Genomic DNA, 25888 nt, shown 5'->3' with positions numbered 1-25888 from the left:
AGACCTGGCATGAACTTCTCACACATCCCGAGAGAGGTTTGGGACATGCAATCCGAGTGGCCCATGTTCAAAGCCTCTATTGTGGAAGCGGCAGACAGGAGCTGTGGTCGGAAGGTCATCGGTGCCTGTCGTGGCGGCAAACAAAGAACCCAGTGGTGGACACCGGGGGTCAGGGAAGCCGTCAAGCTGAAGAAGGAGGCCTTCCGGGACTGGCTGGCCCGGAGGTCTCCTGAAGCAGCTGACAGGTACCGGCAGGCCAGAAGGACTGCAGCTGCGGTGGTCGCGGATGCAAAAACTCGGACATGGGAGGAGTTCGGGGAGGCCATGGAGAAGGACTTTCGGTCGGCCTCAAGGAGGTACTGGCAAACCGTCCGACGGCTCAGGAAGGGAAAGCAGGGTCTACCCCCTGGCTGTTCTCAGCGTGGGGGGGAGCTGCTGACCCGGACGGGGGACATCGTCGGACGGTGGAAAGAACACTTTGAGGAACTCCTAAATCCGGCCAACATGTCCCCTCTAGAGGGGCCAGTGCCTGTAGACTTGGGGGGGGAGGGGGGGGGGGTCAGGAACAGTGCACTTGGACTGGAAGACCGGGGTGGTGGTTCCCATTTTCAAAAAGGGGTACCGGAGAGTGTGCTAAAACTATCGTGGGATCACACTTCTCAGCCTCCCGGGGAAAGTTTATACCAGGGTACTGGAAAGGAGGCTCCGACCGCTGGTCGAACCTCAGATTCAAGACCAGCAGTGCGGATTCCGTCCCGGTCGTGGAACTGTGGACCAGCTCTTCACCCTCGCAACGGTCCTCGAGGGGTCCTGGGAGTTTGCCCAACCAGTCTACATGTGCTTTGTAAACTTGGAGAAGGCTTTCGACCGGGTCCCTCAGGATTGTTGTGGGGGGTGCTGCGGGGTTATGATGTTCCGGACCCGTTGCTACGGGCTATCCGGTCTCTGTAAGCCTGCAGTAGGAACTGTGTTTGCATCCTCGGCAGTAAGTCAGACACGTTCCCGGTGGGTGTTGGTCTCCGCCAGGGCTGCCCTTTATCACCGGTCCTGTTTGTGATTTTCATGGACAGGATATCTAGGCGCAGCCTGGGGGTGGAGCAGGTCAGGTTTGGGGGTCTGGGATCGCCTCTCTTCTGTTTGCAGATGATGTGGTCCTGTTAGCATCCTAAGACCATGACCTCCGGCACTCACTGGGGCGTTTTTCAGCCGAGTGTGAAGCGGCAGGGATGAGAGTCAGCACCTCCAAATCTGAGGCCATGGTGCTCTGTCGGAAACCGGTGGATTGCTCTCTCCAGGTGGGGACAGAGTGCCTGCCACAAGCGAAGGAGTTCAAGTATCTCGGGGTCTTGTTCACGAGTGAGGGTAAGATGGAGCGGGAGATCGACAGGCGGATCGGTGCGGCTGCAGCAGTAAAACAGGCGCTGTACCGGTCCGTCTTGGTGAAGAGAGAGCTGAGCCGAAAGGCAAAGCTCTCAATTTACTGGTCGTTCTACGTTCCAATCCTCACCTATGGTCACGAACTTTGGGTAATGACCGAAAGAACGAGGTCGCGAATACAAGCGGCCAAAATGAGTTTCCTCCGTAGGGTGGCCGGGCTCAGCCTTAGAGAGAGGGTAAGGAGCTCGGACATCAGGAGGGAGCTTGGAGTCGAGCCGCTACTCCTTCGCATCGAAAGGAGTCAGCTGAGGTGGTTCGGGCATCTGATTTGGATGCCTCCTGGACGCCTCCCGTTAGAGGTTTTTCAGGCACGTCCAACTGCGAGGAGACCCCGGGGAAGACCCAGTACACTCTGGAGGGATTACATCTCCCGGCTGGCCTGGGAACACCTCGGGATCCCAAAGAATGAGCTGGAAAATGTTGCGGGCGAGAGGGAAGTCTGGGTCAACCTGCTGGGTCTGCTGCCCCCGCGACCCGACCCCGGAATAAGCGGTTGAAAATGGATGGATGGAATAAATTAATTAATGCTTAAATAAATGTGAAAATAAATAAATACAGGAACAAATAAATAAATGCTTGAATAAATGTATAAATAAATAAATACAGGAATGAATAAATACACGTTATACCTAAACAGCACATCATTAAACTAAATTCTACATTTGTTCTGTATTTCTTTATTTTATGTCTCTATTTATGTGTCCACATGTATTTCTTCATTTATTTATGCGTGACATTTATATGTTCTTGTATGCAAATGAGCTGGGGATGTGCAAGGCAGAAGTAGGAGAGCATAACATACCAGGTGCATCACACTCCTGTGACCAATCATGCTTTAGACAGAGGTTCGGACCGCCCCAGCTCATTTGCATATTTACTTATTTATACTTGATTAATTTTCTGTCCTCCATACTGTCGCTCTATTGATCTCCTCTTTGTTTTAGTGCTACGCACAGCGCTGTCCATTGATCTGAAAACTGTATTTATGTTTTTCTTGCAATATTTCTTCCATGAAAACACACAACTCAACAAAGAGAAATGAACAAGCAAAAAAAAAAACAGGAGGCCACTATGTAAAGTCTCAAAAAAATCTAATGTGCTGAAACTGTGCTGTAAACTTTCCACAGCGAGTCTCCGCAGACCTGTAATCCCACCTCTCTGGTTCCAAGCCATGTCCTGTTCCGACATCTCATCCTTTGGTGTTTTTCAGCAACAGGAAGTCCATAGGGACTCCAGACATGGCCAGAGGACACAGGAAGTACAGGCAGCTTTACTCAGGCACTCTTCTAACCTCTGCTGCCGTCTCGAGGGACGCCCCGGATCACACTGCTGCTGGCTGGCACAGGCTGGACAGGCGGTTACACACTTGGTATTCAAACAGTTGTGTTTCCATCTTTTGAAATCGGGGGCTCTGGAGTTAGACTTGGCAGTGCATACAGGGGGGGAGGGGGGGGGAAGCAACGTAGAGAAGAGAGGTCGTCTGGCGGGATTATTGACCACGTTGATATTTGTTGGAAATTTGAAATTCAGTAATGCTTCTCCTTTTTTTGCGTCCGTCCAAAGAAGTTGCTGTTGTTGTTGCTCACCTTTTTTTCTTTTTTACTGCAAAAGAAAAAAACACTGCACATATTTCATACTCTGTGTTTTGACAGAAGCAATACATTTCTATGACTACATGCATATATTTTAAAGCAAATACTGCATTTCGGGCTTCTACTCCACGGGAGATGAACGAGGCCTGAATGTCAATAATCCGGTAAAATGGAGATCTAGAAGAGAGGGAGAATATAAGAAGAGCCTACACAGAATACATATGTATATACATATATGTATATATGTATATATATATATATTGTGTTACCTGAGCACACAATAAAACACACCGCTTCAAATTAATTTTCCGGCTCATCTTTCCAGCTTTAAGAAACGGTGCAGAGTCATAGTAAAGGCAAACAAAAGCAACACAACCAGAGTCTGAGAGCTTACCTGGCAGACAGGCCTGAGCACATCGTGGGGGGTTAGTACAACCTGTGTGTTGTTTATTTCCCGGACCATTTACGACTTGAACGTGTGCCATAAAATATTCATTATGCTTGTTGTTGAGGTGGATCTGTATTTAAGTAGTCCACCACACATACCTGCTATACTGGGACACAATGACTTCCCATTCATCATCATCCCGACCAGCTGGATGACACAGAGGCGGGTGACAGTCGCGTCGGGAACGGTGGGGGGTACACGGTGAGAAATGGTTCAAGGTTACACACACACACACACGCACACACACAGCGCTCTATTTGCCGGGCGACATATACACAATGTTGTTACAACGGGGTGAGCCGAAGTGAGCCGCTGAGATGCATCAGGTGTCACACTGGGAGACATGACGCTGTGCTCACTGCTGGTTGGTTGGAGGTGCAGCTCAGACACGAATCAATGCAGCACATTACGACTTTTTCCTTTTGGAACAAAGCCTCAGATAATATTGACTTTATTTCTCTCGTTTCGTTCTGTGATTCTACCTACAGATGGCGTTCCCTGTGCCGCGGCGCTTCATCGGGAGGTGTTAGCTAACCCTGAGGATCAGGCCTCTACATCTGGACGAGAGCTACTGAAAATCTGTCGTAGCACGTTTGTGTGATCCAATGCCAATATGATAATTCACTGGTTGAAGTCGTAAGTAGAAACTGAGAAACGTATTCAAACCTGTTGAAATTTATTAAAAGCATATTTTGACTTAATACTAATACCTTCTTCGTAAAATCAAACAAAATGCTTCCTGGCAAGCGAAAACTCTGACAGCCTGAAACCGGCCTCGCTGCCGTTGGTGCTCCAGGCCGGAGGAGATGCTGGAGATCCAGTATTGCTCGAGGGAATGGAGGCACGGGAGAACCAGAACCAGTTCTGACCAGTTCTGAGAGGGGAAGGCTGTCAGACACGGCTCCAGTAAAATGGTTTTTTGAGTCTGGTGTTTGGAAACAGTACCGCCGTTCTCCACATGATATTAAAAGTGAAAGTAGTCATGGAGAGTTGCCACTTTATAGACTGTTATATTATTATTAAAGGGTTATTATTAATTATTCGCTAGGTAGCATTTTAATATTGTAGCTTGTCAAGGTGAAGTTAAATTAATAAAGTCCTTAAAAAAATTCTTAGTTCAATGCAAAGTGCATTAGTTTTTTTTTTTTACATTGTTTAAAAATATATATATATATATATTTAGAGCACATTGTTGGGAGATTTATTCCAACAACAATTATATATACAAACTGAACAAATATTTGATTGTCAAATCAATATTCCAAATAATTACAGCTGTACAATAAATATAACTATAAAACACATACCTGCAAACACCCAAAACCAAAACTCTTCGGATCTACACGATTCACGTGGATGACATATTTTGACTTCAAAATGTTCGAATTTCGCCGAAAAGCGGCAAGTTTGCAGGTATGAAAACATATTACATTGTAATCTATAATGTTGTGGAGTCGAAGCATAAAAAAGGATAGTAGAAATTAAAATTGTTAAATTAATTTTTTAAATTCTAAGCAAACTTTTCCCATAAAATGAATTGCGAGCTGAGCACATTCCCCTCGACCGGAGGAGATAATAAAGTCGGTTGCAGCGTAGAAAGTAAAATCTTTTTTTTTTTCAGAATTCATGAAGCTCGACAATCTGCACGTGATAATACTTCATCTCAAACTGTCACAGATTGTCGAACAATCCTTTCCGCTTCTCTCCGGCGTCCCACTGACTTCATCTGCCACATTTCCTCCCACAATCTGTTTAAAATTTTTTATGCGCGGCGATAAGACGCCACTCAAAAGACTTTCGACAGTTTTCCAAAAGGCATTGATATAATTGCACTTTTACTTTATCCACTTCTGTCTCAATTCAGCTCAATGCAAAATATTTGTTAGCTGTAAATTATTTTAATGTGGAGTTGGCAGGTGTGCGACTGCAACGCCGAAGAGATAACGCGTAAACAGGACTTTTATTTATTGAAATGTGTGTTTGTTGATAAGGCTATTTGACGTGGATATTTATGTTTTAGCTTTACGGAGATAAGGGCTTTACAAGTCTGCAGCGGTGAGTATTGACTCGCTCACGGGACGGCGCTATCGACGGCAGACAGAGAGGATCCCGGAGTCAGATGTCTCGTCACGTAGAAAGGGGGGGGGGGTGAACGAAAGGTCAAGAGAAATATCACATTGGTCCTTGAGCTTGGACAGAGAGACGGGAGATATGAGAAGCTGGAGGTGTTGAAAGACCAATCGATAGGCGTGGGAGAGGTGGAGGTGCAACAGGAGACAACCGAGCCTCTCCCTGCAGGAAAAAGAGGAATCTAAAAGAATAATGGAGTTGCATAGCGGGAGGGGAAGTTTCCTATACGGTCACTTGTATGAAACTCAATTAAACCAGAAATAAAGCTGTGAGGGTGAAATCTAAGAAACACAAATGGGAATGATGTGCAAAATGGGATTAAAAAAACATCTGTGCCAATAAAAAACATGAACTGTAGATAATGAGTAGTACATGTGCAGAAGCCTTAACCCTCCTGTTGTGTTGCGGGTCAAATTCACACATTTGAGAATCTAGGGGAAATATGTTTAAGTACAAAACTTCTTCTACTTGTCTTATTTAGTATAATCAACATTAAAAAATTACATTTGCAGGTTTATATTACAGAGATGATGTTCAGGTCAATTTGACCCGGCAGTGAAATTGGAGGCTGTAAGTGATCAGAAGTTTAGACCATTTGTTTTTAAATGTGAGACAGTCTTTCTTTCTCGCTCCCTCAAACCACACTATAAATAAACATGAATAAAGTTTTCAATACAAATCCTTATGACTAATTTCACTTGATTTTGAGTGCGCGGGTCAATATGACCCTGAACAGCACACAGGTGTCTCATCTCTATTTATCTACATCACTCCATGAATTTTTTTTATTTTTATGCAAATATTTTTTTTTAGAAAATACATTTTATGTTAGACTAATGCAATTTATATCTAGATTTTTCCAATGTACCTAAAAAATAGTTTGAACTTGAATTTTTCATTAAAATGAGTGAGTTATCCCAATTGAACTATGATCTATGGAGGGGTGAAACCTCCATTCCACTAAAAACTGATTGAATTGTTAGTAATGATGTTGGTGATGAGGTACAAACTATATTCATTAGAATTCTTTGGTTACTGACAACTTTTGGATGATTCAACATTCACCAGGTCACATTGACATCATTGCTCTACCTTAGAAACCAACACGAGTTTTAACAGAACACTGACCTTATCAAAGTCTTACTGATAACACCTCATTTCATCTGTATTGTATATTTTTGGCTGAGGAAGTAGCTTTCAAACCCTTAGAGGAACATTCGATTCTTCAGTTTTGCTGAAAATTAGAATAGAAACGTTAGGAGAGTTGTTTTCAGTTGTTTTGAAAATGGTGCAAATTGCCCATTTCAGGCCATTACATGATCATATAGGGCAGTAAATAGTGTTATTGTTGTCGCTGGTCAAGGTGAAGCTCATTTAAAGCTGCATCGGTAGAACATCAAACCGGACATATTTTGACCTGGACCAACATTAGTATTAATGCTGAGTTGCGTTAATGGCCATCTGATGAATATTTATTATTCCTACGGGACACCGGAAGTGAAACCGGCCGGGGGCCACGAGACGGCAGCACGAACGAACGGCCGTTCGTTCCTGTCGACCCGCCGGAATTGTTTATATATCTCCTCCAGGGTCTTGCGTGCTGGCGGAGGCTGCGAGGCTGCAGCGGGAAGTGCCTGGTGATCCGAGGGCCAAATGAACGGCCCTTCGTTCCTGTCAGCCCGCCGGAATCGCTCCCAAATCTCCTCTGGGGTCCTGCGTGCTGGCGTAGGCAGAGGCTGCGAGGCTGCACCGGGAACTGCCAGTTGCTCTGAGGGCCAAACGAACGGCCCGTCGTTTCTGTCGGCCCGCCGGAATCGCTCTCAAATCTCCTCCCGGGTCCTGGGTGCTGGCGTCGGTGGAACGGGAACTGCCGGGTGCTTCCACGGAATGATGAGCGGCGGATAGGTCCGACAGATCAGGTCGTAAAAACTCTCCTGCGCTGGGTCCATCTTCGTGGTCTGTTCGTTCTGTTGTGTGTTGCAAGGTTTGGACCCAAACGCAGCAGGCAGAGTTCTCAAGAAAACACAGGATTTATTATTAAAGATCTAGCAGGAACAAGGACAAGAACCTGACAGGAACAAAAACGAGCAGACCAAGAACAATCAGAAAGACACAAGCTAAATACACTGGGGAAACGAGACACAGGTGGAGACAGAGGTGGAAACGATCAGGGCGTGGCTGGGGACAATCAGGAACGAAACAGAACAAGCACAGGGAAGGAAGCGCAGGGAAACAGGAAACGAGACAGGGACTTCAAAACAAAACAGGAAACGAGACAGGGACTTCAAAACAAAACAGGAAACACTCCAAATCATAACAGACCCTGCAGCATTAAAATTAAATACTGATCTGAAAGAGACACTTTTGCTAGCACACACTACCACTTTCATCCACAGGGGCCGCCAGAATCACTACACAATAAAAGTTGCTTCTCGTAACTTTAAGTTCTTATGAATGCTTTTGGCAAAGGGAACGATCATCATCCACGACTGAGAAACATAGCTACTGCAAATAACAACAAATACTGAAATTAATTTATAATGTCAGGTATGAATCCTTCAGGATTTGAGTTATATTGCAAGTTAATGTCATGTGGGGCGAATTCATGAAGAAATAGCGTAATGTCATAATGTGGCGATGTGATTGCATTAAATAGCCATCCAGCTTATTATATTGTGAAACATTATTACACCGTCCAGCAGGTATCACTTAATTGCTTGTTATGGAACTGGAGGATGAGTGACAGCGGATGAGATACTTATTAAGAAGGAGCCGGGGAATACCTGAGACGAGACAAAATGAACTCTTGGCAGACTCAAATACTCAATCTCCGATCCAGCCGTTGAACTTTTCTGCAGCCGGACAAATTTGTCTTGTAAACAAACAAGCCCCGCTCAGTCCACCGCCCACTCCCTCGGGCAGTCTTAAAAATGAGGTTTAGTAATATTGGATTCTGTGACTAAAGAATCCTCCACGGATGTGGCCATGCGGCTGCAGGAGCGGGGGATGGATAAGATTTGCTTTAAGAGCGCTCCCTGTAATGGATACCCCACTTTATAGGGAATATGACCTCCAATATAGTGTGCTTTCTTTCCCCTTATAAAAAAGAAAGACAAAGCATGCCGGTGGGCGCTGTGCTTTGGGATAAAAGATGAAGGGGAGGTGAACAGCAGGAGCTGCTAGTGCTGCTAACAAGGATTTGCAGAAAAATAACTTTAAAAAAAGCTAAACGGAAGTTGTTTGCCCCGCAAAGGAAAACTTTGTAGTCGTCTTTGGAATAAAACGGCGACAGAGAAGGTCAGAGATAAGAAAGCAGTACGAAAGATAGTGTGAACGTCCTCCGCAGGCAGTCGAATGAACAATGATAGTCGACAGATCTGCTGTTCTCTTCTTTCTCTTTGTATGCGTTGAACATCTGTGGCACTCAAAGGAGTATTTGTTTTCAATTTGTCCAAGGACACCAGATGTCAAACAAGCTCCCGAGTCTGACTGCGCTGGCACAGGTGCGAGTCACGTCAAGTCGGTTGCCTCGTGCCAAATCAAAAAAAGACGTGTTTTCTCTTCTCCCACGAGAACTCATGAAATATTGTATAGCTATTAATTTTTTTGTTACCAGAGTCAAATGCCTATGTTCTCAACTCGTCAAATACCGCGGCCTGGTCAGGGGACTTCAAACTTCAAACTCTCTCGGTACCCCTCTAGCGTCACGTTTTAGACGTGGCAAGGTTTAAAAGGTGTACATTTCTGCTTGTGTCAGTCATTTTTCTTCATTTTTTAATTGTATTTGTTATTATAAGACAAAAGACTATACATAGACATAACACATTTCATCACTTCATTCCTCCTTTCCAGATTGACAGAGAAAATCTTCCACTACAACGGTTCAAAGCCTCAAAGCCTCATGGTGCTTGTGTTTCAGACACACCGAGTTGAGGATGAGTCTTTCTCCCACTGACCTTGGTGATCCCTTCATCTTCTTCAGGTCAGAAATGTCTGAAATACTTTCATTGATGATCATATCACTGCAAAACTGCATTCATTTGAGTCATTAACAAACCAGCACACGTACATGCTAAAGTGAGAGGTTCACACCATGAACCGGTGTTTAGCCGCCTTTATTTAAGTTGTCCTTACTCGCTAAAGGGCCGCACAGATGTTTGTGCCGGTAAGATGGAAGCAAAGTGTCACTGCTGATGAATGATCTCATGTAATATGTATTTCCCTTTGCAGAGGTGCACAATCTGGGCGTAGGGAATGGAAATTTACACAAATAACCTTGGCACCTGATTTATTACCGTGGTACGCGATCGCTGCTGCAGACAAACACTGCAAGATTGTTTCATAACACACACACACACACACACACACACATACCAACAGTGACAGATAATAAAGCAGACCTTTCCCCACACCATGCCTTTTTGCTTCAACCATGAATACTTAATAAGCAGATCGTGAGATTAAGAATTTTCACCCATAATCCCCAGCTGATTATTCATGACTCATTTGATCGCAGATATTTTTTTGTGTGAAGCTGACACCAGTATTTGGTCTTAGTTAGTCGCCAGAGCAATGCACATCTGCAATCCAGAAGCTTCTAAAGATTTCTAGAAGTTTCTACTCTTCAACCCATATTCCACATGCAGAAAACCCTTTTTGTTGGTGCTCTACAGCAGGCCTATTCAACTAGCGGCCCGCGGGCCGGATGCGGCCCGTTTGAGTTTAACTATGGCCCGCAAGACTGCCTGCAAATCAGTATAGCTTGGTAAGAAAAAATAAAACTGACGGACACGCCTCTTTTATACATTGAGACATCTAACCCAGAGCCATTGAGTTTCACTGTTGCCTCAACCAAACCTGTATGGTTACATCTTTATGTTACGCACCCGTGTTGGTTGCCGTTGTTACCCCCCTATTGGTTTTCAAACCTACTGGTTTCCCTGCGCGTGCGTTGTGTTTTCTTAACATCTGCAGCGGGGCTCTGTCTCGCTCACCAGATTCGTCACACATTCACAAACATATTGCTGGAGATCTTCAAGCCACCGTTCATATCCATTTGGGCGATTACGATTGTATAAGTGAGCAGTGCATCACAGCCACGTATGAAGAAATACATTTTCGAAAAAATAAAAATAAAAAGATCGCCCGACCTGGTTTCGATCCCTTTCACGCAAAAGGAGTCTGCACTCAAAGATGCGCAGTCTGTGCGCTGCACCACCAGATATTAGTTTCATCACAAGTCATTTAAATATTGGTGGCTGTAGCTCAGTGGGGTAAGAGGGCTGTCCCTCAACCGCAAGGTTGTGTGTTCGATCCCCGCTCTCCCCATTAGTTGCAAGTTGAAGTGTCCTTGAGCAAGGCACTGAACCCCCAGTTGCTTCCCGGGCGCTTCACCGCAGCCCACTGCTCCTTAATAACTAAGGATGGGTTAAATGCAGAGAACTAATTTCCCCTTGGGGATTAGTAAAAGTGTATATTATTATATTGATCCATTAAGTCACATTTCTTATGTTTTCATGGGAACAGTTTGGTTGAAGGGATCTGAAACAACTGGTTACCTTGAGCGGATATTTACACTTTGAAACATGTTTATAGTGATGCTTGTTCGCACTTTTGCCACACAATACCGACGCATTTTCGTGTGTGACTGTTTACCTGTGGAAATATACATTACTGTTTTTAATTTTTAGCCATTATTTGATCAATATTCTGTGCGGCCCTCACACCCCCCGTGATTTTCTTATTCGGCCCACTTGCTACTGAAGTTGAATAGCCCTGCTCTACAGGCTAACACAAAACACGTCAGAATGTCCCAGTGTTATTGGTCTTGTTATCTAGGCTTTTTGTATATGTTGTCTTAGTAAAAAAAATAAAAAGGTTCCAGATTGCAATGTTTCTACATCCAGGCGCCTCAGGCTCTATGATGCGATCGTTGCCTCGGATTGTCCCATAGGAATACTTCTGTAAAGTATTGTACCGGAAGACCTCCTGGCCAGACCTCCCTTTCTATATAGGGAGCCGAAATATGGAATATATTTTAAAATCAGAAATGTAGTATCAGTCATGTAGCCTATTCAAAACTCTGCACTTTAATCACTTGTATTCACTTGTTTAAAATTCTATTACGTATTTATATATATATAGTATTTATATATATATAGTATTTATAACAACTGTACGTGAATCTTTATCTTTATGTTGACTTAGTATTAGGAAATGTCTTGTCTTATCTGTTGTGCCTGTGCACTTTTATATGTTTCACCGTGGGAGAGTGGGAAACGTCCTATCGATTCCTTTGTATGTCTTAACATGTGAAGAAATTGACAATAAAGCTACTACTACTACTACTACTATTCATGTGTATTGGGGGGGGGGGGGGGGGGGTATAGTATGCATATGGCTGTATGTTGTGTCTGAATGTATACTATTCATACTGTTTATGCAAGTTGTGCTGCTGTTACTAATAGGACAAGATGTAATAGGATACAAGATGTATATGTCACTTTAAAGGCCCTTGTGGGGATGGGCATTGGACAATTAGCTGTGGATAATTATTGAGCAATTCTCTATGAATATGTATTTGTCTCTGCCAAATAAACATGACAAGAATAAACATTCTATATATTTTTGATAGAGTGACTAAATCCCAGCTGCACGTGCCAATTTCCACTAGTCACATGCTTACAGGAACCAACTTAGATAGATGTAAGCAACACAACTCATTTGTCAGGATTAGGTGGCAACTTGACAAACAAATAAACGTCGACTTCCCGTTTCACATCGGGACATTTTTTTCTTCGATGCTCTGGTTTCTTTCAATGCAAAAAAGAAACAGAAAATGCATTTAGAGCATTTCTAGGTGTCTTCTTGCAAGTTGTCCTGCTGTTGTTCCAACGGCATTGTGATGTTCTCACCTGCTTAGGCACACACACATTCACACACTCACAGCTTAGTGGGTCATTCCATCACCTTTGTGAAAGCTACGGCTCACTTACTTCCTCACAACGCTGGTGTTGCTGCCGGATCCATGTGGGAACGTCCTCTGTTTCGTGACAACCTCGAAGACACGATGATGACAACCTTCCTACACACATGCAGTCATGTCCCTCCTGAGCCCTCAGCAGGTGCACACCGCTGTCTTCTCATGCACCGCTTGGCCCCTGTGGAGGTATATTTACTCTGTGCTGTAAGCACCTTTCCTGACAGATTATATGAATTAAGGCCTTATTATGGGCTCTGGCCAGGAGCTCCATGTACCGGTGATTTGTAATAAGGGCAGCGCTGAGGTGAGTCAGCAGCGACTGGCCTGATTACAGCAGCTGGACCACGGGGGGGAAATCCTTGGCTCATCCACCAGTAAACAAAGACAGCAAGGCAGGAATGACACTCCATTAGCTCCTTTGTACTCAAATGGTTAAGTGTAAATGTGATTAGTAATGTAATGCAAGGCAGGTGAAATAATTGGTGCATCAGTGAGATGTTGCAAGAAGAGCACAGAGGAGCCAGTTTGGTTCATAGGAATTCATCAATATTTTATGTTCTTTTGTAGTAAAAATGTTTTCACACAGAAACAGTTATTTTTTCTCGTTTTTTTTGTCCTTGAACCTCGGGTGAGAGTCACGACTGTCGAGTCAAGTACACACTTAAACTGTATTGTCAGTTAGCAGAGTGGAGGGGGATGTTACATGGTGTAACAGGAAGGGAAGGCAGGTTATTAAAAGCTCAGTTCACCCAAATGACAACAAAAATAAAAAAAATCTCCTTTTTATGGTACCTTTTATTTCACCAGATTTCTGTTATATCTTTGAGATTTCTTCCCGCAGTCAATTCAACAGAGGTGATTGACATTTTCTTTGCGATGGTCAACGTTTCATTAACACCGTTTCCTGTCAGGAATACTACATTTTAGGAGGTTTGACAAACTTCTTAGAGTTAATTAGTTTGAGTTAAGTCCATATTTAGTTGTTGAAATAAGCCCAGTGGAATGTCCTGCTTTGCTTAAAGTTATTTTAAATAATGCAAAACTGTGCATGCTCCGTGGATGCCACCATCCCTCTATTGTAAGAGTGGGAGATATGGATGAATCCCTGTGTATACATCTATTTTAACAGCATATTCCATCAAAAGGCCAAAATCAGCAATGTGTAAATTTCTTACACATTCTACCCTGTTTGTGGCGCTCCACAAGGCAATCATGAATTTATAATTTATTTACGAACTAGAAAAAACGCTTTCGGAAGCGACGCGATTAGTAGTTTTATACATTTTGCCTCAAACGGGTGTAAATGGAGCATTTGTTGAGGCTAGCGCCAAACTAACGTCATTGGAATCTGTGTGGAAAAGGGAAGGCACTCTCAAAAAATACATGGCAGGTGATTGGATGACTATTTGCAAAAAGCGAAAAACACCTCATAGAGAAAAGGTTCAGTTATTTGCTCTTCTGTCAATTAAGAAATACTTGATATAAATGGTGATATAACGTATGCGTTTGCAGCATCCAACCTCCTGAGGACTGGGCCTTCTTGTTTAGAGTAAACAGCCGCCTCTCATCCAGGCCTTTAGTAACTCCTCACAGTGCGCCCATGCTCTGGTTTACCGGAAGCCAACGAATTACTTGAAGCCTTTCGAGATGGATTTTTCGTGTCACGTGTTTTCCCGTAATTCTCGCTTGATATCCCGAGAATCCCTCTGCAATGCGAGGCAAGTAATCTGCACGGTGCCCAGAATCTACGCAAAAAAACAAACACGTATGATATCGCAAAGAAGGATAACCTGAGTAAATAAAAAGAAGAGTATCTACATGGCTAGATACCGCTGGAGGTAAAACATGTATTTCCTGTGATTTTGATGAACTGACCCTTTAAAAACAGCCAATGTGTTTTACATGTAGTATCATGTGAAATCCCATCTCAGTGAGCCAACTAACAACGAGTTGGTACAACACAGTAAAGCACCTTCTCACTGTTTGCTTCACATTCAAATAAAAGTACGACTGCACAATCCCCCCGCCCCCCCCCCCCCCATTTATATTCTTACCCAGTTATTGTACCAAAAAAATGCCAATATACAGAACGGTACACCTAGGAATGAAAACGATTAGAGTAAACCAACAACAACAAAAGATGAGCACCCCACATTTTTTAAATGCAGCAAAGATTCACAAGATATTGAGAACGGCATCTAAATGTGTCAGGATGTCTGAGTTAATTGTAGGCAGTAACCAGAATAGCCACTATTTCAAAGTATCTTGCTGCAATGTACAGCGACGTATGAGTGTTAATGAAAATAAAGGCTTCTTTTGATGAATCGCTTGAAATGATACATAAACCAGCAAAGGTTATGTATCGTGCAATCTGTAGAGTATTCCGCAGTTTGGCCCTTAAAAAGTTATCACTCTACCGTCTTAACGTCCTCTCCTGAGCAGCGTGATGACCTTTATCAAGCAAATAAAAGCCAAATAGGACTCGTTGCACCGTCTAACTTGACTAAATTCGTAATTGTCAACATCTCTTGTTGGTGTTACCTAAAGATAATTAGAGGCGAATAATACATCCTGCTTTGGGGATAAGCGAATAATTAAGTGGCCTTGATGGATATCAAAGGCTATTCCCATCTGGCGACTGTAATATGTGCTGATATCATCTGAAACCGTATATCCTGAGGCAAACACTCGGTTTACATCAATGGCCTTTGAAACGACAGGGACACTTGTCCCCAGCATTGGCCAATGGGGAGCGTATCAAAGCGTTTTCAAAAAGTCATTTTTATTTCAGCAGGAATTAAACCTGAGCTGGGAACATTACTCAATGTGATTGGCTTGAGACTAAATCGTCCTTTTGAAGCATTTTGTGTTTTGAGATCCTCTTGTGCGGTTCAGTTGTATTTCCATTCGCTCTCATATTTAAATAACCCCATGTGATACATAACCTGAGGTAGAAATACAAGACTGGTTTACTGGGGTGGAGTGTTACTGAAATCTAGTCTATAAGACCATAGTGTTTGAGAGAATTTGACTGAAAGTACAGTTGAGTGATGTGACATGGCTGTATGTGAAAGGGGTCGCTTCGGTTGGTGTGTATTATAACTTCACCGAAGAGCTGTGCCGGCTGATGAATCCCCTCAAATCATAAATAATCCAAATGGTAGAAAAAAACCCAGATGAAAATAAAAATGACATTTCTTTAATCGTTCTATATTCGTTCTCTCTACTGTTGCAGTAGTCCCACTCCATGCTGAGGGTCCAAGATATTGTTTGATGCCCGTCCAGTTCTCCACGGCTGAGGCAAATCCTCTTCATTGAGTTCTTTAGACAAAGAAGTAGTAAATCCACTTTGAATTTCTCATCTTTCTTTCACCCCTCTATTCCAGACAATCTCACGTGCCCAAAACGATTCCCTCCGCACAATCCAATGTTCGGTGTTGGTTTTGAGATGGGAACAATATTTCAAATACAGTCAGACACTGTCAGAGATTTGAGATCATGGCCAGGACTCTTATCGATTCGAGTGTCTTTTTCTCACATAATTACGTAAGACAGTATTCACATGGATGAACTTCATGCAGTTCCCAAAGGAAGATTCCTTCTGGAACACCCTGCCTCTACACTTGTGTTATTTCAGCTCCTGGTATAGATCTGTTGGCCGTGGACCTCACAGTTAGACCCAGTCAAACAGTGCTTTCCATCACCCACTCGGAGCTCTCAAAAGGGGGCTTCTCGTCCTCGCTGTCATCGTACTGCAGAAGCATGCCGTTAACGGACAGGCTGCGCTTAGTCCAGATGTTGCTGATCCTGCGAGGGTAGTTGCCGCGACACTGCGCAGCAGCCCCCACATGACCCATGTCGAACGAGTGACTCCTCTTGGGTTTACCCTCCTGGGGCATTCCTAATAGCCGTCCCAGCATGGTGGTGGACTCGGCTCTTCCGAGCAGCGGTTCTTTATCGGATGGGGGTACCAGAGCCACCGTCATCACAGCATTGGAAGTGGTAGAAGGTCCAGAAGCCCCGTGGTGGTCCCTCGCGACCGCTCGCAGCTCCAGAGAGGTGAAGGCCCCTAAAAGGTGGTCCAGGTTTGGCCGTGCGTTGACGCCATGCCTGTGCCTCCTGAACTTGCTGCTGGGCAAGGTGCTGCATTCGCTGCCCTGCATACTGTAGCGGTCGCCAGCCCTCCTTCCTGTTTGGCTGTCTAATGAGTGGGAGGAGGATGAGGACGAGGACAGACTGCTCTGGAGGGATCCACACTTGAACTCAACCACTTCCTCACGCATGACCACCACAGTGGATTTGACCTGCGGCGGCGCACCACTGAACCTGTTCAGCCCTCCTCCGTTGGTTTGAGAGTATGTGTTGCTCACATTGGGTAATTTATTAGTCTGTATGCCACTGGTCACCTTGTACCGCACCATGAGGATGAAGATGAAAATCAGCAGCGTGGCCACAATGATGCCGCCGATGATCAGGATCATTGTGCCACCCAGGAAGCCACTGTGGATGGACTGGCACTGCAGGTAGTCCTCCCCGGTGATGAACTGGACACAGCCGACGATGTTGGTGGCAGTGAGGGTGGTGGCGGTGTCATCCCAGATGGCCAAGACACACAGGTCATACTGCATCCCTGGGACAAGATTTGTCACTACGAAGGCTCTGTTCGTCATGGGAATCATCCTGAGAAAGGACGGAAAGACAGAAGAAACAGCATTAGAAATAAATACCTCTAGCGATGGATGTTCTCGACATATTAGGCGCTATACAAGCCAATATTTAGTCTTTTTTGATCAAACTCTGGTGTGGTTCAACCACTGGTAGTTGAACCGGGTAGTTCTTGTTTTCCAGAGCAGACCAATACAATTGTTATGAGACCAACTCTCACAAGTATGGGGTCCGATCATGTGATTGGTTGACAATGAGGGCGACATCTGATTGGCTACAGATAGGTCGGTTGAAAAAAACACATTTGCGGATCGAGCCACAGCAACGGAGTCTCAAAAACCAACAAACAAATATGTAGCAATCCACAAACAAATCGTAATTTATTTATGTGTGCATTGGAATATATTTGTGAATTTTTCTGTGAGCATTTGTAAATCGAATACATTTGTTAATTGTCCTGCGTGCATTTGTAAATCGAATACATTTGTTAATTGTCCTGCGTACATTTGTAAATCGAATAGATTTGTTAATTGTTCTGTGTTTAAATTTTTTTTTTTAAATCGGTGTTTGCATTTGTACATATGCAATCATTGAGACTGATACACAAGCAGGTCTCAAGCAAACCCTGGTGCGGTTTGATTGCAGTGAGAATATAATTCAACCCAATTGCAGGAAGTATACGGGACACGCCGGCTTTGTTGAGATGGATAAAGCATCGCGACAGGGAGAGGCCTCAGGACATCCAGGCCGAAGAGAGAAATGCTAAATAGTCTACAAAAATAGTGCATATTATAAAGTAATTCCAGACAAAGTAGAAAAGAAGGGATGTGTGCTTACAGTAGATCAGTGTTGAATCAATGTGAACATAGTGAACTTCAACTGCCATATTGCAAAGTCTACACTTCCCTGCATAAAATTGGCAGCTCATGAGATCAAAAATGATTAATTCGATCCTTTGAACACCCCCCTCAGCAAATACGTATTTGAATGTTTTTTTATTTGCTCCACTGTGAGACCGAACAAGACTAAATGCATAAACCGAGTGTATCAATTCCATTCCGATTGGGATTAGCTAACAAAACTATGGCTTGTGAAAGCGCCCTCAGAACTTTTGTGTTGGCCTATTCTTGTATGCTGAGGCAGATCAAATAAATTGTCAAATTTAAGCATGCTAAGTAGCGATTTATATGCACAGAGTAATTCAGAAAGACAACTTAATTGGTCTAAGCATATCCCATTTGACATGCAAGGAGCAATAGCAATGACATAAGTATTCAATGGACACTTTTTGATTATTGTCTTGACAATGTAATTTTCTTTTAAGTGCCATTTAACAAGCAGTCAACAGTTTCAACTCTGTTATTATTCCAGATGTTTGAATGACTGATTAGCTAAACCTCACTGCTTTAGAGGGAACAGTCAATCTGCAGTGGGTTAATTACCCATTGGATATGGATTTCCAATCAATGGAATGCTGTAGGAACCGTTGGTGATGGAAGCTTTCGTAAACTCAACGGCCTATGGAGACGGCCCTTACACTTTGAAACGTGTCCCTGGTGCATTGTAAATGCTTTGAGGAAATTCAATCACCTGACTACTGACGACATCTCGTTAAATCAGGATGAAACATCATTCAGATGTTCGCAACCGTTTTGCAGATATACTGTATATGTGGGGCCCTCAGTAACACTGGACATTGATATTTATTTTATTGTATTTGTTATTTTTATTGATTGTTAATTGTGTCATTATTCTCCTGGTGTGTGTATGCATGTGTATGAAGGGCTAACAATGGTACAGGCACTCAGGTCAGCTCAGGGGTCCTTCTGGATGAAAGCGAGGGAAAACCCTCTGCTAGTAGTTAGCCAGTAGAGATTCACAGCCTGCAGTCTGCAGTGATGTTGCTGAGTGTGTTCTGTTTCTGTGCTTTCAGGTCAGTAAACGTGATTAACTATATAAAGGTAGCGACATGGATTATCATCGTCAGTAATCCGAATATGTAATATGTAATATGTGAATGTATGTCAGAGTTGCGTGAATGTAATGTGATGATGTGTCGAAGGGGATATAGTGCGTCAGAGTCATGCTAGCGAGTGAGAAACAGTAGAAACCACCTGTAACCTGTGAGAATGAGAGTTGTGTGAATGTGCAGAATGTCGCCAGGGTGAATGAAGTAGTTAGAGTGATAGTGTAAGCCAATGTGTTCTATGTATGTATATGTATAAGGTAGTTAGCCAGTATAGATCCACAGCCTGCAGTCTGCAGTGATGTTGCTGAGTGTGTTCTGTTTCTGTGCTTTCAGTGAGTTGATATAAACTGTTCAAAAACCATACACGCCTGGATGTCATATGTCCAAGTGTGCAACATATACACAACCCCATTGATCTAGGAAATGCATCTAGGCACATGCGATGATTACGTTTTTTTGTTTTGTCCATTGTCACAGCAGCAATAATGTGTTGAGGGTGTGAGGTCGGTGTGGTTGATGGGTGTTTTACTGGAGCAAGTCTGACTTTTGTTCTTCCACAGACTAACGACCAGTAGGGGGAGGTTTCCATCCCTTTGTTCACCTGATATTCCAACTCTCTATCCGCTAGTAGCAAAAAGAGTGCTCCGGAGGGCTCATTTAGTTGAATACGTGTGGCCTGGTCGGCCTGACTTCTTTATCTAATTTAACAAATTGTCTCACCGTCCCTCAACTTCTCCAACCATAATCAGAATCTATACTTAGCCGACTAACGCCTTCACGTCGGGCTACGGCAGCTAGCCTCAAGGGGATCCAAAGAATTGCGAATGGTCAGCACGTGTTATTAAAGTTTACTCCTCAATGTTTTCTAATGCCGCTGGAGATTATTGAAAGTTGGAGTTGGAGTCTCTCGGTTGTCTTCTCTTTTTCAGCGACACGCCAAAAGTAAATTATGCTGCAGGCGTTCTGGTTCACAGCGATAACCGCTCTGTAGAAATGAATGCATGTAAACACGGCAATTGCAAGAAGATAAAGAGTTATTGTGTGAAAAATAATTAAAGCATAATATGGATGGCCTGATTATGTGTCAAGCTTTGCGGTGGTGATAACAGTTTGGATGTTTCGCATATGAGCATGTGAGTGTTTTACTTGCCATTATTCGGGCACAGATATTTTCAAAACGTTAGGGTTGAATATGTTCTGGTTTTTATTTTAAAAAAGAGATGTATATGCATCAGTTATCCTTCGATTGTACATACTGTGAACTTGACCAAACCTAAAGAAAAGAGACTAATCTTAAGTAGATCTTTTTATCTTTTGCAAAAGGAAGGCTCTCTTATCTTTCTGAGGACAGAATAGCTTCATTTGTTAACACAGGGCTTTCGCTCTAAAATATATATATATTTTAAACCGCTATGACGTCTTTACAAATGAATAAAGAACCGGCCATGGAATAGTGAATTACTTTAATGACTTTCATATGAGCCCACACTTCTTGACTTTTATTTTTGTCTAAAATAAACGTAAATGACATGAATGATTCAATCGTAAAATTCAAATTGTATGTAGAAAGAAGGGCTGGCTGCAGCAACCTGGTGTGACTGTAGGAGAATGGAAACAAAGAGTCTTTCAGGGCCATTGTCTACCTATAAAACATCCATAACGCTCTCAATCGGCCTGGCGTTAGTGGGGCTGCGGCCTATCATTCACTCGTAATTGCCATCTTCCAGAACTAGGTTGGCTCACATGTTTGAGAGAACTCGTGCAATAATTCTCCTCCCCCACGTGGCTGTGGTAGATTTTTTAATCATGACATTGCTTGAGTGCGGGTGGTGCCCTGAGAAACTGTGTCGGCCAACTAGAGGAACTCAGTAGGTGTGCACGTGTGAGCAATGAAATCACGATAATATTAATTCAAAAACAGTCGTTGTCTACTCTGTGCAGGTCATCTCCCTTCCAGCTCCTGATTCTTCTTCTGACATGCTAAAGGGAACTGCACAGCCATTATTAAATTATATTTACCACATCTATTGCTTATAGTTGTTTTTCTGCTGTACATAAATTACATACCGTGTGCAAGGATTATGAGGTACAAAACATTGTTAAGCATCAAATCACAGGAGGGCTATTTGAGTGTGGCATAACAACAACAACAACATTAAAATAACCACTAATAATTATGCTGCTGCAAATCAATGGATGAGGGGTGGGGATGCCATTTATAAATCAGTCTTTAGTTTGCAATTCTGTAGACATCAGATACAACATGTAAAAGAGGCATTTGCAAGAAATGCAGATGAGTCATCAGACGTTTCCATAACCGGGAAAGGAAAGGTACTGAAATTTCATATTGTTCTTATTTTTCTGGCATGCCAGCGAGCCGTGTGCAAGCAAGGAAATCAGATAAACACCTTATTATTGATTGCATTCACAGTGTTTGAACAAAGCAATATCTTTCTTCAATATTGTGTGCTGCTCTAATATCATATTCCCAGCTAATAACCCGACTTCTCTTATTCTGTCAATTATCTTTTTTTCATTTAACCGCACATTTCTGGAATGCATAATACAGGTAAAGTGTGTAGGCCTGTTTTACAGAATCAGTTTTTGGATGATTGGATTGCTAAAGGGATTCGGCAAAAATTGTCAGTGTTGGAGGAAGCATGAAGTGGACACAAAATTACTGTAACGGCTATACACAGCAGTTTCACAAATTCCCACGTTATTCTGATGCCGTAAATACCATTTTGAGCATGCTTGGGGCATAGTCATTGGCAAATATGGAGAAATCTCTATGAGCTGTTGGATGTAATAAAGTGAATTGTATAGATTCGTGAGACTCATAGAAATGCATCCATTTATTTGCTAGCCCGTTGGCCTTTTTTAATGGCTTCTCAAGATTGATAAAATGTTAAACGATGAGGCTCTTTTATATATTTCCAGCTCAATTATCTTGGTCGAACGAATGCAACTATTTTCACTGTCTCATTTGACATAGGAAATTGATTTCACAAAGCCCAAAGATCTCTAGCTGCAGTCTCCAAGCTAACACTTTATAGACTTGAGCAGCTTAGGAAGGATATATTAAAATGAAGCTCTATAATCCTTTTTCCTTTTTGGATTTCTAATTAATGGCCCCGGGGCAAGGATTTCATTTTCAGTTCTTAAAAAAATGTGCACTCGCTATTGTCGATATAAAAAAGGTAAAAAGGAAAATCTTAAAATAGATTAAGAAAAAAATTAATGTTGATCTCCGAGTAACACTTCACAGAAATTGACTGCCTCAAGTACTCAACCAGCAAACAATTACTAATTGACTAAGGAAGCCGAGCAGCCAGTGTTTAGAAATTAAATATTACCTCAGGCTTGATTTACCACTTTGATCAGAAATGTCTCAGCTCGTACTTGAATGTAATCGAATTGTATGAATACTTCTTACCTGTAAATAAGGACTTCATCCTCGGAACAGTTGTACTGCAGCTGATACATTTTGACCTTTGGAGTTGATTTGCTAACGATCCACTTGACCATGGCAGAGACGGCAGTCACTTCTGATGCAGACACCACCTTCTCTGGTAGAGGTTTCGGCTCCCCTTTGCTGATCTTGGTAGAGCTAGTTATGTCCGAAAGCCCCGACTTGGACTGCGTGGTACGATTTGTACCATTACTTAGATGGGGGAGTTGAATGATTGACAGCTCAATGGAGGCCGTAGATTCCCCGGCAGCATTGGCAGCTATGCAAGTAAAGGTCCCGTAATCCTTTGGCGTGGTGATTGTGATATCTAAGGTGCCATTTTCATAAACCGTTGCTCTGGAGGAGTTGCTGATCAAACGGTCATCAGGAGCAACCCAATGCACGGTTGGCATCGGATCCCCGACTGCTTTGCAGCGTAGGCTAGCCGTTTGGCCTTCCAGCACGAGTAACTTGTGTGTATGTTGCGTGATGAGAGGGGGCTCGCAAATAAACTCCTCCTCGCGGACTGACCAAAAGTAGCGCCCCTTTAGACTAGCAGGAGAGGCGCAGGTTTCCATATCATCCTCACGCTCCAGCCTTCGAAGCCAAAGCACCTCGCAGTTGCAATGCAATGGGTTTCCACCAAAGCTAAGAGTGAGCAGAGGTCCATAAGGAGTGCTCACGACTGCGTTGCTCTGGGAGCGCCCAAAGATCGGGTCCGGAGGGAGCTTCTGAAGACGGTTGGACGTGAGGTCCAAACGGGCCAGTTTATCCAGATCTGTAAAAGTCCCCTCGGAAATGAAGGCGATGAGGTTATGATCCAGACTCATTTGATGGAGGTTGACCATCTTGCTGATGGCTTCCCAAGGCACACTGCGCAAGTTGTTATATGACAAATCCAGATCCTCCAGTGTCGCATAAACATCGTCAAAGGCTGTGTCGAAGATCCGACTCAGCTGATTGTTGTTGAGGATCAGGTGCTGCAGGTTGACTAGCCCTCGGAGGTCGTCTGATCCCAGCTGAGTCAACCGGTTACTATCGAGATGCAGGGATCTCAGGGTCTCGAGGTCGAGGAAAGAGAAAGGCTGGATGGCGCTGATGGTGTTTCGGGACAAGGTGAGATCAACCAGACCTGACATGTTGGCAAAGTCCTGAGTTGTGACCTTGATGATGAAGTTGCCGCCCAGCCGGAGCTCCACAGTTCGCCGGTCGATGTCCAGCGGGACAAAGAGCAGGCCTTTGGAGGGGCACAGAGTCCCCAGAGACTCTGAGAGGTTCTGGCACACACAGTATTTGGGGCATGTATGGACCATCGTAACTGCGGTTCCCAGAAGCAGGAGACTGATGACAACTTTGTCCATGTTAGTTCATACAAAGGGGACCTGCAGAAAGAAAAGAATACAAGGATTAGTTTGAGATAATGACCTCTGATTTTGGTTACCTATGTCGGACAACATTTGGTTATACAACACAAATGTTTAATTCTTTAGTACCATACATAATTGAATCTGGTCCACCATGTCTTGAACCCTTAGCCTCTTTCAAAATGAGAGGAATCCAAGTTAGTGGCCACGACAGCCTGGCAAACTAATTCTGTGACGACTGAAGTTTTTTGATTTCGGAAAACTATTAAACCAATCACAACAGGCATAGTCAGTGACTCAGAATCAAGAGACCAGACAGTCTTTTTAAAGCACAAAGGACCAATAATTTCAAAGCCATGACCTTTTCAGTTCAACCGCCAAACCTTTTCTTCTATCAGTCTGATGACGGATGGGCCTCTAGCTTAGCTAAGCAAGGGGCTATATCACAGATGTCTTTTTTATGGTGCTGCTTCTTATTAAACTTTAATTAACAACTTGAGATGCAAGACTGGAGTTTAAAAGGCGATGCATTTTAAACCAATAAGCAGCTAAATCAGCCCCTATCATTCATGTATGAGGTGTGGATGATGACAAGTAGTGTTGAAACGCTTGAACTAGAAAAGTGCGATATAAGTACAGGACCATTTACCACTGCTGAGCTGCATATCACCAATGTCGGTTCAAACATGATTGGTCAATACAACTTAAACTACAAACAGAAACCGGAGCGCTTCCGAAATTAAAATATCGTCCCGTTGCTTATATATTCTATAAGAATGCAGGATATGTTGTATAGAGATTATCTCCTGGTGAATGGTTATGTAATATACATCCAAAGATTTCTCTACTATTGTGGTGTCCGTAATCACGATTATAAAGACATTCAACTTATTTAAATTACACTCAAACCTCAACAAAATGGATTCAGTGTTGTAAAGATGGAAGGATAACAATTAAAAGTCAATAAAAAAAACAAGACAATCTTCCTATTCAGAGATTGTATGTGTGTGTGTGTGTGTGTGTGTTAACTCTATTAACAAAGGTCAGATACAATTCCACCGTGATCCTTGGACCGTGGCGGCTTACTTGATGAGCTGGCCTGATTATCATCCTTGAGGACTTTTCTCGCATTGATATTCTCCATTATAACATTAATATGCATGTATTTTGCAATGCAAAGAAGGTGTGAAAAATCACACGAGGACCCTCTGAATGAAGCCCGGGATTAAACAGCTAAGAAGATATTTTAATGAAGCACGCACTTATAAGCTGTTATTACAGACACAGCTTGCTGCTCTGCATGCAGTGGAATGCATAGGCAGTAAGCCGTGTATGTTGTTCTCCTCGGGAATGCTGCATCATCTCGACAATGTAAATTGTAAATGTGAAAACAGTGTCGGATTACAGTTCCGCTTCGTACATTTCTGTATTGTCTTTATCCTTTTGTCTTATTGGTTCCCTTTCCCCCATCGTGTCTGTAAAATAAGCCGCGTCAGACTTGACTGAATAAAAATCGGCACACTTCTCTGAAAACCCTGAACAGAACCTCACACCTGGCTGACTTCTCCGAGGGGGCGGCCACACTTGGCTTCATCCAACAAGCTTTTAATTCCCCCAGACATTTGTATAATTAATTCCTAATAAAGTCAAAACCTAAAAATCAATCTCAATCTTTTTTTCCCCTCCATTTTATTAATAGAAGCTCCGTCTTCTCGTCTGCGTGGTTCTCACTAGAACCATGGGGAGGGACTAAATTAAATGTCTGTGTCATTAATCATAATTATTCATAAGTGTGTGAGATGCCGGGTCGCATCCCGAAAACTCCTTATCTCCACCTACCTTGTGACAGC

General features: G+C 43.2%; 1 protein-coding gene across 1 annotated transcript; it reads right to left on the bottom strand.

Moving 5' to 3' along the window:
- Positions 1-16272: 16272 nt before the first annotated feature.
- LOC130201853 (leucine-rich repeat and fibronectin type-III domain-containing protein 2) lies at positions 16273-24035 on the bottom strand. Its single transcript, XM_056427011.1, has 2 exons — positions 22660-24035; positions 16273-17269 (listed from the first exon to the last, which is right to left on the bottom strand). Exons 1-2 carry the CDS (start codon positions 24033-24035, stop codon positions 16273-16275), a joined length of 2373 nt encoding a protein of 790 aa, XP_056282986.1.
- Positions 24036-25888: the final 1853 nt, after the last annotated feature.

The sequence above is a fragment of the Pseudoliparis swirei genome, chromosome 11 (genome assembly GCF_029220125.1).
Source record: "Pseudoliparis swirei isolate HS2019 ecotype Mariana Trench chromosome 11, NWPU_hadal_v1, whole genome shotgun sequence".
Lineage (NCBI taxonomy): Eukaryota > Metazoa > Chordata > Actinopteri > Perciformes > Liparidae > Pseudoliparis > Pseudoliparis swirei.
This window is presented reverse-complemented; position numbering and strand designations above follow the sequence as displayed.

Coding starts and splice junctions, on each gene's coding strand:
- LOC130201853 (XM_056427011.1), bottom strand. CDS start 24,035: ATGGACAAAGTTGTCATCAGTCTCCTGCTTCTGGGAACCGCAGTTACG. Junction 17,270..22,659: donor GATGAAGTCCTTATTTACAG/GTAAGAAGTATT, acceptor GTCCTTTCTCAG/GATGATTCCCATGACGAACA.